The sequence below is a fragment of the Falco biarmicus genome, chromosome 12, assembly GCF_023638135.1.
Source record: "Falco biarmicus isolate bFalBia1 chromosome 12, bFalBia1.pri, whole genome shotgun sequence".
NCBI classification, from domain to species: Eukaryota; Metazoa; Chordata; class Aves; order Falconiformes; family Falconidae; genus Falco; species Falco biarmicus.
In genome coordinates this window covers 24,807,402-24,823,927 of record NC_079299.1, presented here as the reverse complement: position 1 = coordinate 24,823,927, position 16,526 = coordinate 24,807,402, and the positions used below count along the sequence as shown (strand labels likewise).

Genomic DNA, 16,526 nt, shown 5'->3' with positions numbered 1-16,526 from the left:
CCAAAGGTTGCCAAGCTAAACTCTGTGACAGAGTAGGTTTTATCTGCTAATTAAATTACTCTGAGAGAGTCATCGTTTCTATTTTGACTTTACTGTAGGATGTGATTCTCCAGCTTGCCCTGGTAGGAGCAGATAACTGCACTCGTTAATAAAGAACAGGACTGGATCTTCTGCTGACAAGCTCATTTTCTTTTACTGCCATGTGTTGGATGAAACCCGGCCCCTTGCACAAATCCTTGTCACCACTCCCCTGGACACTGCAGAATTCAGACTTGCTCTGTGGCATTAAGATGGGACGTCTGTGCCACGTGGCTTTTGTCAGGCACACTGGGTGAGGCCCGAAGGCTTCTAGCTCAAGATCCTGCCCCCAGCTGGTGGCCAGCAGCAGATGCTTGGGGACCAGTATGGTCACCTAGTCAGAGACTGTCTCCTGTCTACCTGATTATGGCCTCCCAGCTTCTACATTCACTGTTTCATGGACTGTTAGAGAAGGAGGAAGCACAGCATCTAATATCTCTTCCAGATTTATCTTCTGCTAATTTGTCTAACCACTTTTTTATTTCGTTCAGGCTTTGAACCTCTGCATTGCTGGGGGACAGTGACTTTTGTAACTCATCACATGTTCTGTGGAAAAGTAGTACTTCTTGTTCACTACTGCTTCTAAATCTCCCCTCTAGTGATTGCTACGGATTCCTGCTAGTTCTTGCATTATGAGAAGCAGTAAATAATAACTCCCTGTCCACCTTCTCTGTGCTATTCATGATTTATAGACCACTGTCAGATTCCCCTTCTTTCCCTGGCTGAAAAGTCATGTTCTGGTTACTCTTAGTTCATACAAATCTGTGCCATTCAGAGTGCTGTATAAGCAGTTGTGGTAATTAAAGAGGTAAATTAAACACACCTGGTCACAGAGACTTAGAAGCCCTGCGAATTTGTGGCTATAGCTGACAATATTGGAAGGCATCTTCAGGCTGAAAATCGGGGCCTTGGTTTAGAGATACGGAGAGATCAACAAGGATATTCACCTGTGTCTGAGATGAGAACAGCATCAAGCCGTGTGATAACCATTCTGCAGATCTCTGTGCCATTCAAATGCTGCAAACTGTTTATTGTCCATGCTGAATCTAAGCAATGAGGCTTTCTGAAATGATCACCCCAAAAAATCACTGTACAGTAACTTGAAAGATACTTACTTTTGCCCTCCAAGGATCAAGGACAGTGTTGTCCCTGTTTCGTTCTGGCACAAGTTTGGGGGAGTTAGGAGTTTTGAATCCAAAGCCCAAAGACTTTGGTGCTACCAATGGACTGTCTATTCCTGTACCCCAGGAACTGAGAATCTGCTGAAGGGGAATGTTTTTAGGAGCGAAGCTATTCATTCACGAGTCTCAAATTATCTTCAATAGCATGCTCAGCCAAATCTTAGAAAGAATGCACGTACACATTAATTAAGAATTAACATAATTATGTTCCTTGAGTATAGTGTTTATTAAAATATAAACTCTGTGAACATACACTTGAGAGGAAGCTTCTAAATATTTTTAAAAGCTTAATTTCAGTCACCCTTTATTTATTTTTTCATTAAGAGAGAAGAAGGAAGATGGCACTTGACTTTCTGAAACTTTCCATTTGTTTCTCAGATTTAGCATCCGAAAGTTGCTGAGTGTCCTTAACTCTGCTGATAGGGCAAAATCAGAAACGATTAGATTTATATGAAAAGCAGAGACGTGAGCTGACATTTTGAAAAGCGCCTGAAAGCTGCATTTGTGAAGCTGTTCAGACAACTAAAGGACCAAGAAAATATGCAAAGGGATTTTCAGGCATATGTGCTGACCATTAATGCAGTTTTTACATTTGAATTTTGATAAATGTATGTTCTTAGGCATTGAAAGGCTTCTAGAAATCTGTCTGTTGTAGTACCACAAATGAGTTTTTGAAAAAATAGTTCTATGTGACGGACTCAAGTGTGGTCACTTCCGCCACTGTTCGGGAAATGGGATTTAACTTTTGTCCTGCCACACCAAATAGCCCAACACCTATATACTGTTGTGAGTGTTGGTGAACGGTCCCTCGGCAGTAACCAGAGCTCTCACACCACCTCACCAATTAGCCCACAGTTTGGAAATACTAATGGTCTGCAGGAGGCTTTGAACTCCAGAAAGCATCTTTCCCCAGGTGGCTGGTGTGGGAAGTGGCACAGCACAACAAGGACTGGTTTGTGTCCAGATGCATCGCACAGAATGAAGTGGACAAAGTTTGCTAATGATCCTCAGCTCCCCCCTTCAATTTGTGTTCCGCTTTGCCCTGCGTATCTGTTTTCCTGCTGACTTACTGAACAACTTTGTGTTTTGCAGAATGCCAAAGCCAGCTACGACTTCAGCAGTAATGACCCCTACCCCTACCCCCGCTATACAGACGACTGGTTTAACAGGTAATGGATTTTGATCAGCCTACTCTTTGCTTTGGTTTGCTAAAGAAATTGCAAGTATTTCCTGGTAGTTGTGGAATGCCTGTTTTCTACTAAATTCAGGGGTTGCCAGAACAGAAGCTGCAGTCTCACTACTGCTTGAAAATTAGAGGTTAATTATGACTTCATGGTTTTTAGGTAACCTCTAAACAGAACCGAACAAACATTTTATAAATGAAGTTGCTGCTTCAGAAGAGTATATATTTAGATTGTTTGAACACGTAATAGCCACATACCTTTTTCTGTCAGCTCTCCTAGGATGTGAGGGTAACCCAGATCTGTATAAACTGGTTTCCAGTCTATCATGTCTGAGGCAGTATCACTGCTAATTTTAAAGGGAGTAAGCTAGAGACAGGAAAAGGCTTTGGGGGGAAAAAAGTCTTTTCACCTGTTCATAGACTTAAGAGGGCAGAAAAGCAGCATGGTGTAGAATGACCAGTTTAAAAACAATTAAATCATATGTTAAGTTCTGGATTGTCTGTCTTTTCAACTTGATTTAAGGACAGTCTGCATGGGTGGCATTTCAGGGCTGATTCAGAGTTATTTCTAGCTGTTGGAGGAATTGAAGTCCATGTACTCTACTGGGAACCTGTTCCATTGTGTTTATAAACCTGGAACCAACAGTGCAGCTGTTCTTGTTGTGTTATTGCCCCTGAACACATCGTGATTGCCCACAGCCCACTCCTCCTTCAGTGTGTTCTGAACTTACCCAGTTTCAGCAGGAGAAGGGCTGATCCTCAAGGTATGGTTTAGATAAGAATGGCTCAGAACAAAAGGCTTCAGATTTTGGAAAGTGTGGCTTTTTTGCTTCCCTAAACTTATTTTTTCTTAAAATGGAAGATGTTTCAACAGCTCTTTAAAAAACATGTGTGCCCTGAGTTCTGCATCTGTCCCATGAAAAAGCCCTTTCTGTCAGGCTCCTAGCAAGATGCTAATGTGGGCAAGGGTGCAGAGTCCAAGGCACACCTATAAGGTGTGTTTATACCCGGTGATCTCTGCATCCAGCATCTCTGGCTCTGCAGCATACTCCTCAGGGTCTCAGGTTCTAGCTTGGATTTGCAAAAATGGTTTCAGGATATTTTCGATGAAATTTCCAAATGTATTCTGGATGTAAACATAACTGATGTTGCAAGCATTTACATGGCAGCACCACTGAGAATTTGAAAACTTCTAAATGTTTCAGGGCTCAGTCTTGGTGCTTATCAGAAAATATTTCAAGCCTATTTAATGTGGTTTTCATCTCTAATTTATGTATGGATGGTCTCAGAGTTTTGTATGAGGGTTTTGTTTTTATTTCTAAACAAATTAATTTCAGTTCTGTCAGAGTGACATAACAAAGAAGTGGAGCAGCTGTGCTTCCACCTCAGACACAGGCTTCCTGGAACGGATCAAACAGATTTAGGAGCTGTTATGTCTTCCTTTGTAGTCCTGCCATTTTTCAGCCGAAGCAAGATGCCAATGAGATTTCTCCTTCATTTCAGGAAAGGGCATCTGACACTTTTAAACTAGTATGAATCCAATTAGTGAATGGAAAGTTGGAGAAAGACTAGGGCTCTAATTTGTGAAGGTCTGCTGCCTTTCTCACTTTATTTATGCAAAGGATCTTTGTAGGAGAAAGGTATCACTTAGCTCTGGAGCAGCACGGAGGAAAATTAAATTTAGCTTTAGTGGGTAATGGTAGCTTCTGTCATTTTCAGTGTGGAACTTCATAAAACTAAGTGTTTTCTGCCAAGCCCCATTAACACTGATTGTGCTGCTATCAAGTATTTTATAGTGGGGCACAGTTTGCAGTCCTCACGTGTTCTGCAAGGTGGCCCTGGAGGCAGAATTACCTCCTGGAGTCTCATAAAATGGGCCTCACGCATCCTGGATGTGGCAAGGGTTATGGTCTCTGGCCCCAGGTGCCTCTGGCTAACTTCAGACACCCAAGTGAAGAATCCAGGGTGGAACAGCATGGTCACCGGTGACCCGATCTGTAATCATTGAGAACAACATGATTCAGGGTGGGTTTTTTCTATTTATTTTCTTGAGGGGATGGGGAGCTCAATTCAGGAGGAGGAAAACAATGCAGGATTTGCTTTGCAGGTTTCTTTCGTTATTCTTTCCCAAAAATTGGATATCTAGGAAGTATAGTATTCATTGTCATGAACCTTGAGATTTCTTTGGTGAGACAGGGAATTTTTTGCCTTGCAAGGTAAATCATGGGAGCAACACATTCAGTAAAGCAGCCCTTTCCTTCCTGCATGATTCAAGAAGGCTTTGCAAGATTTCATGTTTTCTCCAGGCTAAGATGCAAACCAACACACCATATCCAGCTGTTCAGGAGTAGTTGTGACTATGTTTTATTCCGTGCATTTCTTTGCTATGCTGTTAATCAAGCTGATGTGCTCATATATAAGCTATTGTCATAGCTTTTGACTCCTGGATTATTATTACTGGTAGGTTACAACTGTCTACCTGTGACACAGTCTGTCTATCCATATGTGTAGCCGCACAGGTGCGTCTGGGAAGAGAGTAGTTACACAGAAAAGCCATTCAGAGAAACCTGCAGTAAAGGCTCCGTTTTGCTCAGTTTGCAGTCAGTGTTATATCTCCCATCGAATTTTATGCATGCAGGAGAATCAGACTCAAAATAGGATAGCATAATATCCCTTTTTCCATAAAGAATACATTTCTATGTGAGCAATTCAAGTGATTTGTGGAACAAGAAGCAGAGGACTGTTCACCAAGGGGCTTTTGTGAGCTGCCAGCTGCATGTGCAAAGTGTCATTACACTTGAAGAAAAAAAAGGATAGGTTTTTGCATGGAGTATTTCATTAATTGCAGCTGCTATGCTTGTAAGCACAGATTCCCCTTCTACTTTGTGCTTTTTAAGGCTTCTGGAAGCACTTTGGCCTTTGCATCTAGCAGCTACTGGCCTATGAAACCAAGCGGGGTGGGTTTTGGAAGGGGAGAGTGTGGTGCCTTAGGCGGGGAATTGCAGTCCAGCAGTTTGGCTGCTGTTACAGGGAGAGGCACATAGATGACTGGGTAGCTGAGGGATTTATTCCCGTGGTTACCACACCGACTGCTTGACTGTGTTCAGACCCACAGCCTGGGGACCAAGCCAGGATAAGGGGACAGTGGGTGCAGTACTGGGCAGGGCTGTGTTTGAGCAGTGAAGGAACCTGAACCAAGCCCTGTTGCCAAAAGCAGAGGCAGCCCCACAGCACTCACAGTGGTTTTTAGGAACAACTTTGGATACCGCCTGTCATTTTTAACACGCACTTCCCCTGAACCACATCCAGTACCTTGGCATGCACCATGTTGTGCAGTGCAGAGGTACCCACAGGAGTCAGCAGTAGCTTGACGTGTCTGTACGGCCCCCTGATTTCTTGTTGTGAGCATGCAGAAGGAACGATTCAGGGCTTCCCATCCCAGAGCACTGCAATTGCAAATTTCTGCCATGATACAAATAGCCAATAATTATTTCTACTCCTGTAGCCTTTGTATTCTGTATATTCTTTCACTCAGATATGAGTTATCAGGGCAAAAATTATTCTCTGTCCTGGAACCCCATATTCTTCAGAGGTAGAAATGTCCTTTACCTATTCTGGATCCAGACAAAATATCACTGAGTCAAGGAAAGAGCTCCCCTCGGCTTCCAGACAGTGGTCATTAACAAGGCAAAAACACCTACTCTGCTCCTCCTCCTTTTTCAATCGATGCAATGGAAACAACAAAACAACATAATAATTGAGAATTTGTATAAACCGATTTAGCAGCTCTTTCTACCTGCAGTGTTACGGCACAAGTGTCAGGGAGAAGTCACGGCACTGCTGCTGGTTCTTGGCGTGTTCGGATGCAGGCAGAGTGGCACTCTCCCCAAAGCAGGGGAACGCTTTCACTTGTGCAAACACTCAAGTGCTCAGAAACTGACAATGTCATGTGAGTAAAAAGGGGATGTCGTTTGCCCCACAAAAGTGTCCCTCTGAGCTTTGCATGTTTGACTGCTGCCCAATGCAAGCAACTAAAGTGATCAAGATAGGCAGATTGTCCCAGCTATTGAGAGTGCAGCTCTACACAGCCCTCCCCTGCAGGCAGCTGAAGTTAGAAAGGATGGATCCTGTCCTTTGTTGTCTGCAGAAGCATTTCAAACCAGATGAAAAGGAACCTCGATGAAATCTGTGCCATCTTTGACTCTTCTAAAAAATACGTCAATAGAAGGGCATTAGAATAGCCTTGGCAGTGGGTTTTAGAAATAGAAATAGTTTCAAAGACAAAGCAAAGTGAAATTTTCATAACTAGTACAGATGTGTTATTTAAACCAGATGAAGGCAAAACTGTTTTTCAATTGAATCACCCTCTCCTACCTTAGTTTTTCATGAATGTTCATGTAAAATGTTTGCATTTATATAATGTTTATAGAACACTTTCTCTGCATGCTAATGTATGGTTTACCTTTGAAGTAATTTATTCATAGGTGAAAATAATTGTTTTCTATTCCTTTGTTATAAACACTGAAATAGTGGTGAAGGGGTGAACGCTGGAGAGAGAGAAGCTGTGATTTGTGCCCATGGCATGGGTCACTTCATAGAAACCACAATGGGTTTATCAATGATATATGAACAGCGGATAGGGCTAAATTGGAAAAGTCTGCTATTTGCCATTAATAATTCAACCAAATGCTTTTCCACTAACTCACATGTGATTTTTTTTGTCTCCAGTCAGCAGCACAGTATCTAAACCCTGAGCTGCAGGAACAGGTCTGCTTGCAGTCCCTATCATGCAGGCCAGTGCACTGGGGAGATGAGATGGGGAGAAGGACCCTTGACAAAATCTTCTCACCAGTAAGGTCCTAATACAGTTTTTCCCTCTGTGAGAGAAAGAGCTCACCTGGCAGTGTCACCAATTCTTTTGCACCCCAGCATCGGTCAAGACAATTTTTTAACAAAGCCATTTATTCTGCTCTGTGGCTTGCAGCTAGACCACAGGTGACTAGATAATGAATGCCTAGCAACGGTATATTTTTTTCACAGTTCCTTGAACAAGGGCATGAGGGAAAATCTGCTTGATTGTTGAAAGAAATTTCTCCAGCAGCTGAATAAGAATTCTGTATCACTGTCCTCTCTGCCCCATTTGTGAAAGGAACTCACATAAGATCTTCTCCCTTTCATGATTGAGACACTGTACATTCAAGGCCACTGATTTTCTTTCATGGAGCTGCTTTTAAAAATATATTCTTCCAACTACAGCAGGAAAAAGAATGTGTTGCTTCTCACCTCTTCATTAATGTTACACTCACCTTTGCCAGAGGTGCTTAAAAGGAGAGGGGGGGAAAAAAAAGATTAATAAAACAAAACAGTTCTGCTGCCTCCTGGGATGGTTGATCTGGTACTCCGTATAGCCTTTATAGCACAGCACTGCTAATTGCACGAGTCCTTAGGTTGCTGTAGGAGCAATGCAGTTTTAACTCAGAGTGGATTGATGTGAGCGGTAGGATGGATTCATATTGATTCAACATCTTAAACTTAAAAAAACTGACAGGTTTCACTGGTTTCACTGCTGCTGTGCTATTTTTTAAAAACTAGATTATATCGTCCATATTTATCTTCTCTGTGGTTTAATTTCTGTGGTGAATTAGGAGGAAGGGAAATGCAGTCTGCCTTCCTGCAGGACTGCCTCAGAGGCACTGCCAGTTACAGGGTCTCCGTTAAGAGCTGTAAAGCACTTCACAGATGCCAAGTGTTCTTGAAATGCCATGTGTCAACCTGAACCTGGACCCCTGTGTCAGAGCAGAGACATTTCCCACTTGAGCAGAAAGCAGTAACTCTGTGAGCTGACAGCTGGAGCGCCTTGCCAGCTCTCCTGGGAATTAGGCACTGGAGGAGAGCGATGCACATGCCCTTAGGTTTGGCCAGTTTTGGGCCTGGCTAGCCAGGCCACAGCTCCGCTGCTGAGGAGTGCAGCGACCATCATGGTCCTCCCCTCTGCTACTCCAGCTTGATATTGCACCCCCTCATTCCGTAGCATTTCTTTTGTGGGCAGGGATACGCTCCTTGCACGTGTTTGAACAGCAAAAAGGGGATCACGCTCTGTTCTGTGGGGTTCAAAATAACGGGTGTCACACTGTCAAGTCACAAACCCAAAGGAATTAATATTGATCTTATTTTTACACTGTTTTGTCAATGGCCTGTTTCTGCTGACTAATAGCTGGTAACAAGGCAGAACCTGTTTGACAGACTTAAAAAGAAAAGGTCTGAATAACTTTACAACCGAATGCAGCATAAGTATGCACGTTAATCTCAGAGCAAGCATCCCTCATACTGCAGAGGGGAAGTTGATTATCTCCTGCTTTAGGAAGGAGTGAGCTCATCTGAGTATCCAAGGGCAGCATTCAACACTTGGCCATGGAACGGTTTTCCTCTGAAGCACTGGGAGCTGACTGCGAGGCGAAAACAAGACCATGGTGATCCACCTCCACTCAGCACGTGTATTAGCTGGGATTCACATGGTGTCTCTGTCTTCCCTTCTGCAGCCATGGGACAAGGTGTGCGGGAGAGGTGTCTGCTGCGGCCAACAACAACATCTGCGGCGTGGGAGTTGCGTACAACTCCAAGGTAGCAGGTACGGTAGCAGTTCAAGGTGTCAGTGGTCCTTAACACGCTGTGCCTCAGGCAGAGCTTTCCCAGCAGAGACAGGGAGCGTTGCCCAGGACCCAACTGCAGCTTGGCACTGGGCCATGTGTTTATTACTTTTCACAGCAGCTGGGGAGAGGAATTTCTCCATGGCTTTGCCTTTTCAATTGAGGGCCTTATAGAGCCTCTTTAATGACATTGCAAAGGAACAGCTCTGTTCCTTCTTATGCCAGCTCCTGTTTGTGTACTGATTTTCACTGCTGCTTCCCTGCGTAGCTGCAGTATCATTTGTGACAAATCTCATTTCGCAGGAGGTAAAATACAAATTCCTGCTTAGGAACTTAGGAACTATTTGAAAAGGCAAATCCTGTGCTGCTCTTATTCTTTAGGCTCTCACAGGGCAGGGCCTGCAGTGCTGTGAATCTCTGCAGTGGTTGGTTTTCTTTATTTTAACAAGTGATGCAGAGTGGTAGGAGCAGATGCACAGAATGAAATGGGTGGTGCCTAGGACCCAGCATTCATACTGCGGGTGTGTTGGGTATTTTTACTTCTAACTAGCTCTTGTCTGCACTGAGAGACTGAATACAGGCTTGGAGTGAGTTAGGCTCTTGAACAGCATGCATCGGTTTAGTTTAATCTGAAGAAATCTAGTTTTCCCACTGTAAGACTGTTTCATGATGAGAACTGAGGCACAGCGAACAGAGATAGATGCTTATAAATTTCATTTTCATTCCCAGTCCACACCAAAACACCAGTGTGGATGTATCCATTGCTTCCTGGGACTGGTTTACAGTGTGTGTGCATGAGCATCTCTGCTCTGCTTGGCCAGTCCCCGTTTCACCCCGGTGTCAGAAGAGTCTGGGGGAGGCTGCCTTTCACCTTGTCGCCTACGTGATGGAAGGCTGAATCTCCACTGTAGGAGGGCACCAAGCAATGTTGCTAAGCTGTTACCCCAAGAAGTATCACTGAGAGCTAGTAACTCAATCACTGAGAGCTAGTAACTCACTTACTAGCTTACTGCTAGTAAGGCAGGTCTAGTGCTTTTCCCCTTTCTTCAGTAATAGTAGCGTCCCCTTCAGGGATGGGACATTTTCCAAAACTTACATTCTGACAATAGCCACTTTTAGATGAATGTGAATTAAGTATGGGATTTTTACGGGACCTCATTTGTATTATTAGTACAACTTTATAACTTCAAGATAATTGCTTAAAAATCAAGAGGTGAAAGCCTCTTTTGCTGACCAACAGCCTACAAATCATTTTCTGTGCTTCTCCACTTCGTTCAAAATCCCCACAGATTTTTCAAAGTGCCAGCCTTTCCTGCCTGAGGACAGTACGCACCTGTAGCACCATCGTGTGGGCAGCGGGAACGTGGAAGTTGATTAGAGCTGAGAGTGCTGCTGGCATGGTTCAGGGTCTGTGGAAGGTGGAATTGGAAATTGGTAACGAAGGATCTGGGGCATCGTGTGTTTTGCTTCTTGTCTGTCTTTTTTGCCCTAGAGTCAAACCAGATGGCTTGGCTCCTCCTGTGGCTCCCCTGCCTCCCCAGGCTCAATAATTAATTCCGTGGTTTCAGTGCCGAACCTCATTTTAAAAGCATGTGAAAGCATTTCTTAAACTCATTGAGTTTGACTTCATAATTTCTAGCTTGAATTAGCAGATCAGGAATATCCAGATTTGGCCTGGTTTCTAGTCGAGGTTTATACCACTTGCTCCAGCCTCGCATTTGGCACATGGATTTTGTATTTAATATAGTAAAAGCACTGGCTTCTAAATCGGGGTCCTCGCTGCCATTCACAGCGGTAGTGATTTCTGTGTCCTAAAACTGTTGGGAAAAACTGAACTGCAACTTAAGGCTACCAATGAGAGTTGGAATGTACCCCTGGTTACTCAGGTCTCATCCAAAGGCCACCAAGAGGTTGTCTGTCGGTGAAACTGCCCTGTGTGGGGGGCATGGTGGATGTAACAGCTTGTGCTGTTTTGGTCTTGGTCACACTCTCTGGCTTGCTTAGGGCCAACACTGAGGGTTTATGAAGTTGGCTTGTGCGAGGATTGTATCATTAGGACTCTGACTTGATTTTTACTGCTGTATGGGTTAAAGGAAGCAGGTTTTAGTTAGCTTTGGCCATGTTTTGCTATTACATCTGCATGTTGACACAATTATATTTTTCCAGGAAATCATTGTGTAGTGTGTTTCCCCTCTCTGATTAAATTCTAGAGAAGAACCAAAATAAACAGGAAAATTACTTGAAAAATGAAGGGTCGGTGCATCACTGAGTATAAATTAGAGATGGGGAGGCCTTAATCCTTTCCCTAGTTGTTACAAAATACTATTGTAAATACTATTAATATTGCTTCAACACTATGAAATGCTGAGATTGCTGAATACTACTGTTTTTAAAGTGTTTTCAAATAGATGGAAAACGCAATGTAGTTAGCTAACTATAAAGCACTCTCTCTTTCTGGGCATTGCTGTAGCTGGTGTTTAAGTGCTGGCATCCTGCCGGCCAAGCACACCCTGGTGAAATGTGAATGGCGAGTGCGGAATTACTGAGTGGGTGAAACTGCCAGAGAAGTAAAATACCTGTAACTGTGGGACTTCTCCAGGTGCTGAGATTTCATTTTGTGCTGGGTAATGTATAATTCACGTTCATGTTGATTAAATCGGCAGGTATTCGAATGCTCGACCAGCCATTTATGACAGACATTATTGAGGCTTCCTCTATCAGTCATATGCCTCAAGTCATAGATATATATAGTGCCAGCTGGGGACCAACTGATAATGGGAAGACGGTGGATGGACCTAGAGAGCTAACGCTGCAAGCGATGGCAGATGGTGTGAACAAGGTAAGACTCTTATTAAATAATCTGGTTATTGGGGCAGAAAGACATGTACACACTCACGCTGAAACCAATGACTTGGGAATGTGCGATCCTCCCATAGATGTTGCAGAACGCTATGCAGTTGTGTAAACTATCCCAGATTTCAGCGTATTCCAAGGTCCGTTGATGTTCTTGCAATATTGCGGCATTGCCTTTACTGTATAGTCTTGGCATACTGTGCTGTCTTACATGAAACTGTGTTTATCTCTAGTCAGCTTACATATGCTTTTCTGTGCCCTCACAGTCAAAATGGAAAAGCTTGATCCTGTAAATATGCCCCAAGTTGAAACATGCCAGTGGTACTACCAACATCACATTGGTTTGGTGTGCTAGCAATTTAATTATAGTTTTGGATTTGTAGTGGTTTTCAGGTCACTCATATATGGTCATTATTATAGCTGTGATTGGACCACAGCTGTTCAGGTATCCATGGAGTAATGTTACTCCACAGCAGCAGGAGCCTCCTTGTTTATTCCCACCTTTCCACCTCCTTGTAGGAACAGTCTATGGTCTCTCAGTATCATCCTGGAACTGGTTAAACTTGCACTCTGTTAGAAGGTCGGGTAAAATGTGTGCCACAACTCAAAAAGAAGACGAGTAAGTTCAAACAAACAAACTCCATCTCTTCAGTGTCATGCAGCCAGGACAACCACAGCTGCTCCTGGTGCTGTGGGGAATGAGCCTCTTCCCCTTGGTTGTTCGTAGATAGGTTTCCACAATGAAAAGACCTGAAATTCCCCAGATTGTCTGGGGTAGTTTTGTGTGGGAGCTCTGCAATTACTCATTTTTCCATCCAAATTATTTCTTCCTCTTACTTATGCCAGTTTCTCCCACTCTTCATCACCACCTCACAGTGAGAAGCACATTCAATTTACCATGTTTTGTGACTTGGTAATTAAATCCACTGCTGTGGTAGGTAGCGGAGCATCTAAATCTTTCCTAAATCCTAAGCCTCAAAAGTTTTGCCTGTAACAGGTGAATTATAGTCATCTTCATGCTCTTGCCAATAAAATTGGCAGTGTACTTCAATAACTCAGGAAGACTCATAAGAAATTTCTCCCAAGTCTGCTCAGTTTTGTAGTATAAAATTTACAAACCTCTGGCAAGCTCGAAGTCCCTCTGAAGTCATCTTACACAAGCTGGTGTTTCTTCTCATCACTTTCATTTGTCTTTTCCGTAAGGATCCCCTTAAATACTCCTGTCTTGGGGAGAATCTTTCTTAGGTATGTGACCTGGCTGGTATATTTTTTGCAACGCCTTGATGTCTTATACTTAGTGGACACTTGGTCTTCCTTCCACTAACAGGAGACATAAACTCTGAATATAGAAAAATTCCCACATAATTTTTGTGTTATTCTCCTCCCATGCAGAACTTGTCTATAAGTAACAGAAAAAGGCACTAATAACCCTGGCAGAGGAATGCAAACTAATAGATAGAGATATTTTACCCCTACAGAGAAGCAGATTTTAAATTTTAGTCGTGTTTGGGGTTTTTTTGCAATTTGGTATTTAAGATGTCTTTGCATTACCTTGTTATTTTATCACCATATGCTTTAGTTTGTGGAGTTAACCTCTTTGAATGTTAAGTATAGGAGTAGGGATTTTAATTTCTGTTTTACTGTCTAGCCATAGTCCCATACTTGGGAGTGTTGGGCACATTGCTTTTTTAATGTCTTCCTCTCAGAAGTGTTTGTAATTCTTTTTAAGAAATAATTTGCAATATTAAGATCAGAAGGGCCCCTGAGATCTCTCGGGTTGAATGCTTGCGAAGGAGGGGGAATGGTGACGGTGAGCTGCGCTCTGGGAAGGATTGCTCTTGTACCTTATCAGAAAGCATAAAATTAACAGGAGAGTCTGCATTAGGAAACCAGTTCTATCTAACAGCCATTGCAGAATTAAGAGCAGAAGGAATGGTGGTGGATTCTACCTAAGAAAGATACTGTTGTCCAGGGACAATTACACTTGTCTAATTCTTCCTAATGGCAGTGTCCCAGCTATCTCCTGGCAATACAAGCCCAAGAGACTGCTCCGCCCCAAATAATTCCCTTTGCATTGTGATCATAGCTTTAGCTACCCTTGTTTTGATTATTACATTTCCTTTCATAGAATGGGGTTTTTTTGGTTATAGTTTGTTCTGATCTCTTTTTGTGGAGGGCCGGATTTTCCAAAGATATTTCAAGATGTCAGTGGGTGCTGGGCACTCTCCGTGGTGCTTGAAAAACCCACTGCAGACATTCCTGCATGTAAAGGAAGCCTAAATGGCCTTTGATGTAATACCCTTTTACCTAGTCTAGGTCTATATGTGCATCAAATTCTCATTGACTGAACAAATGTCAATCTAATTTATGATAATTTTTCAGGATAAAATCCTCCCTTATGAAATATAAATGTATCTTCTATAAACTGAGAGACAAATAAATGTAGGAATTTTCTTTCTCAGTCTAGAGCTGATTCTCACCAGAGGGATGGTTCACAAATTCATGATGAAGCTGAAATATTGGCAGGGAAGAAGCAACATGCTGAGAATAAAAACGTGTTATTAAACTAAGGGCAACACTTTCAAATGTCCTAGAAGGAAATGTAACATCTCTTGTACAGAGCAAGATTAATATCCTTACTTCTAATGCAGTAATCTAAAAATAAATAAGGGGGAGTGACACAGAATTCTTACAGGCAATATGCAGTTAACCAAGTTAACAAACACAGGTAATATTTACCTTGTTGCCAGCACACCTGCGAACCTGACTCAAGGAGAAACTCACTGTTTCATCCTTCCCCAATCTCTGTTCCACTGTTACGCCCTTTACAAGTCCTCCTTCCAGAGCTGCTGGGATGCCAGGGGTAGCTCATCACCTGGTAATGGTAAGATGATGAAAACTGCAGAAACTGAGATTGATGTGTCTGGTTTTATAGCTTGAAGCAGTGCAGCCATAACCAGGTGGGCTAAGGCTGACACATCTTAGCTTTCCTCTTCCATTTCCCATTCTTGGTGTTAAGCTAGTTAAGCTAATTCTTGCCTTTTGCCTTAATCATACCTTCACTTTGGTGTGCTGTTCACTTGTAAGGTAAATAGCATGCATAAAGGCAGCACTAAAATAGCATTATTAAGGATGGCAGAATCTGTCCGTCACATTGGCAAGTCCTTTAAGGGCCCTTTTACTGACTGCGTTTCTAAGGCTGAACAGAAAGGGGATGGTGTGCGCATGAACTTGGTGTCAGCGTAATACATGTAATCAGAAGGTATTGGGAAGGGGACTCAAGCTGCTTTTTGTTATTAAGACTCATTTTTTTAGTGCAGTCTACGCTTCGCTGTGTTATCTCATTACTTTTGTTCAGGGGCAATAGTCAGCCGTGTAACTGGGTCACTGAAAGTGGTAGTTGGACTGCACAGATAAACGAGCTCACAGATGAATTAACAGGGGCTTGAGAATAGGGACCGGGAGAGTTTCACAGCAACATCCACAAGAGTTTGGCAGTCACCGGCACTGGTTTGACGCAGACGAACAACCTTACCTAATGCAAATTCCAGCTGCTAGAAAAGATATATTTGGGGCGTAATTGGAAAGGACTTAATACAGCTTCTAGTTTGCAAAGGCTAGGTTGAAACTTGTGAGTACCCAGTGCCTGCCTAATCAGGGGGTCTTGCACTCACCCTTTGCCGCGAGGCATCTAGTGCTGGCTGCCAGCTGTGACAGGAGACTCTGCTAGCCTGTGCCCGAGCAGCCAGGTACCATTAGGGCAGCCTGCAACAGGCGAAGGGACAAGTGCTGCTCTCTCTGATGAAAGAGAGATCCAGAGAATGTGCTGTCATGCGTGCTCTCTCTCTTTCTTTAAACACACCTGCACTTGCAAAAGATCAATACCCTTAATGAGATTCTGTTGTCTGGCCTCCAGACTGTCTGAGCCACATCTGTGATCATCAGCAGGCTATGGGGTCTAGGGAGGAAAGGTATGTGTTTCTGTACAGTCTCAGTAATCATCAACCTAACGTTGTTCTGGGCTGCCCTCAGGTATCTTAGCCCTGCACCAAGACCAGGATTTTCATATGCTCAGTTTCATTGCTCCTAATCGCTGTGTCACACATTTGCAGATGTATTTCTTTAATGAGCTATGGAGGGATTTTACTGCAGGTGCAGAAATACAAACTAAAAGGCAGAGCAGAGCAAGAAACCAGGATGATGGACTTGGGAACAAGCAGCCTGGTGGTGAACACAGCTAGCTGTCTCACCTGATTGAGAGGTACTTTTATTTGCAGAGAAGTGAAGAGTGAGCCAGTGATAGCATTTTATATATGGTATGGCTGGAGAAAGCAATGCTGTGCAATTTACATATCCCTTGTCTGACCTGTGCTTACCTACTTTGGGGGCTAGACAACTTGAAGACGGAGGTAGTGGTGGTAGATGGGATTCCTGTGACAGCACAACTCTCTTAAATATAGGCCTTTTGTTCTTTTTGGTACCTTGCATCCAGAGTTGTATTAGCAGTCATCTTAAACAGGAACAGGTTACAATCAAGAACTAATTCCACCCATGGTTTATGGTACGTCCTGCCTTTAATGCAAT

At 43.1% G+C, this 16,526-nt stretch overlaps 1 protein-coding gene across 1 annotated transcript in view; it reads left to right on the top strand.

Moving 5' to 3' along the window:
- The window catches only part of PCSK2 (proprotein convertase subtilisin/kexin type 2), a 109,132-nt gene that overhangs the window by 73,001 nt on the left and 19,605 nt on the right, over positions 1-16,526 (top strand). The window contains exons 6-8 of the mRNA XM_056357564.1: positions 2,352-2,428; positions 8,982-9,070; positions 11,753-11,928. Coding sequence (XP_056213539.1) covers positions 2,352-2,428; positions 8,982-9,070; positions 11,753-11,928 — 342 coding nt within the window. The remainder of the gene's footprint in view (positions 1-2,351; positions 2,429-8,981; positions 9,071-11,752; positions 11,929-16,526) is intronic.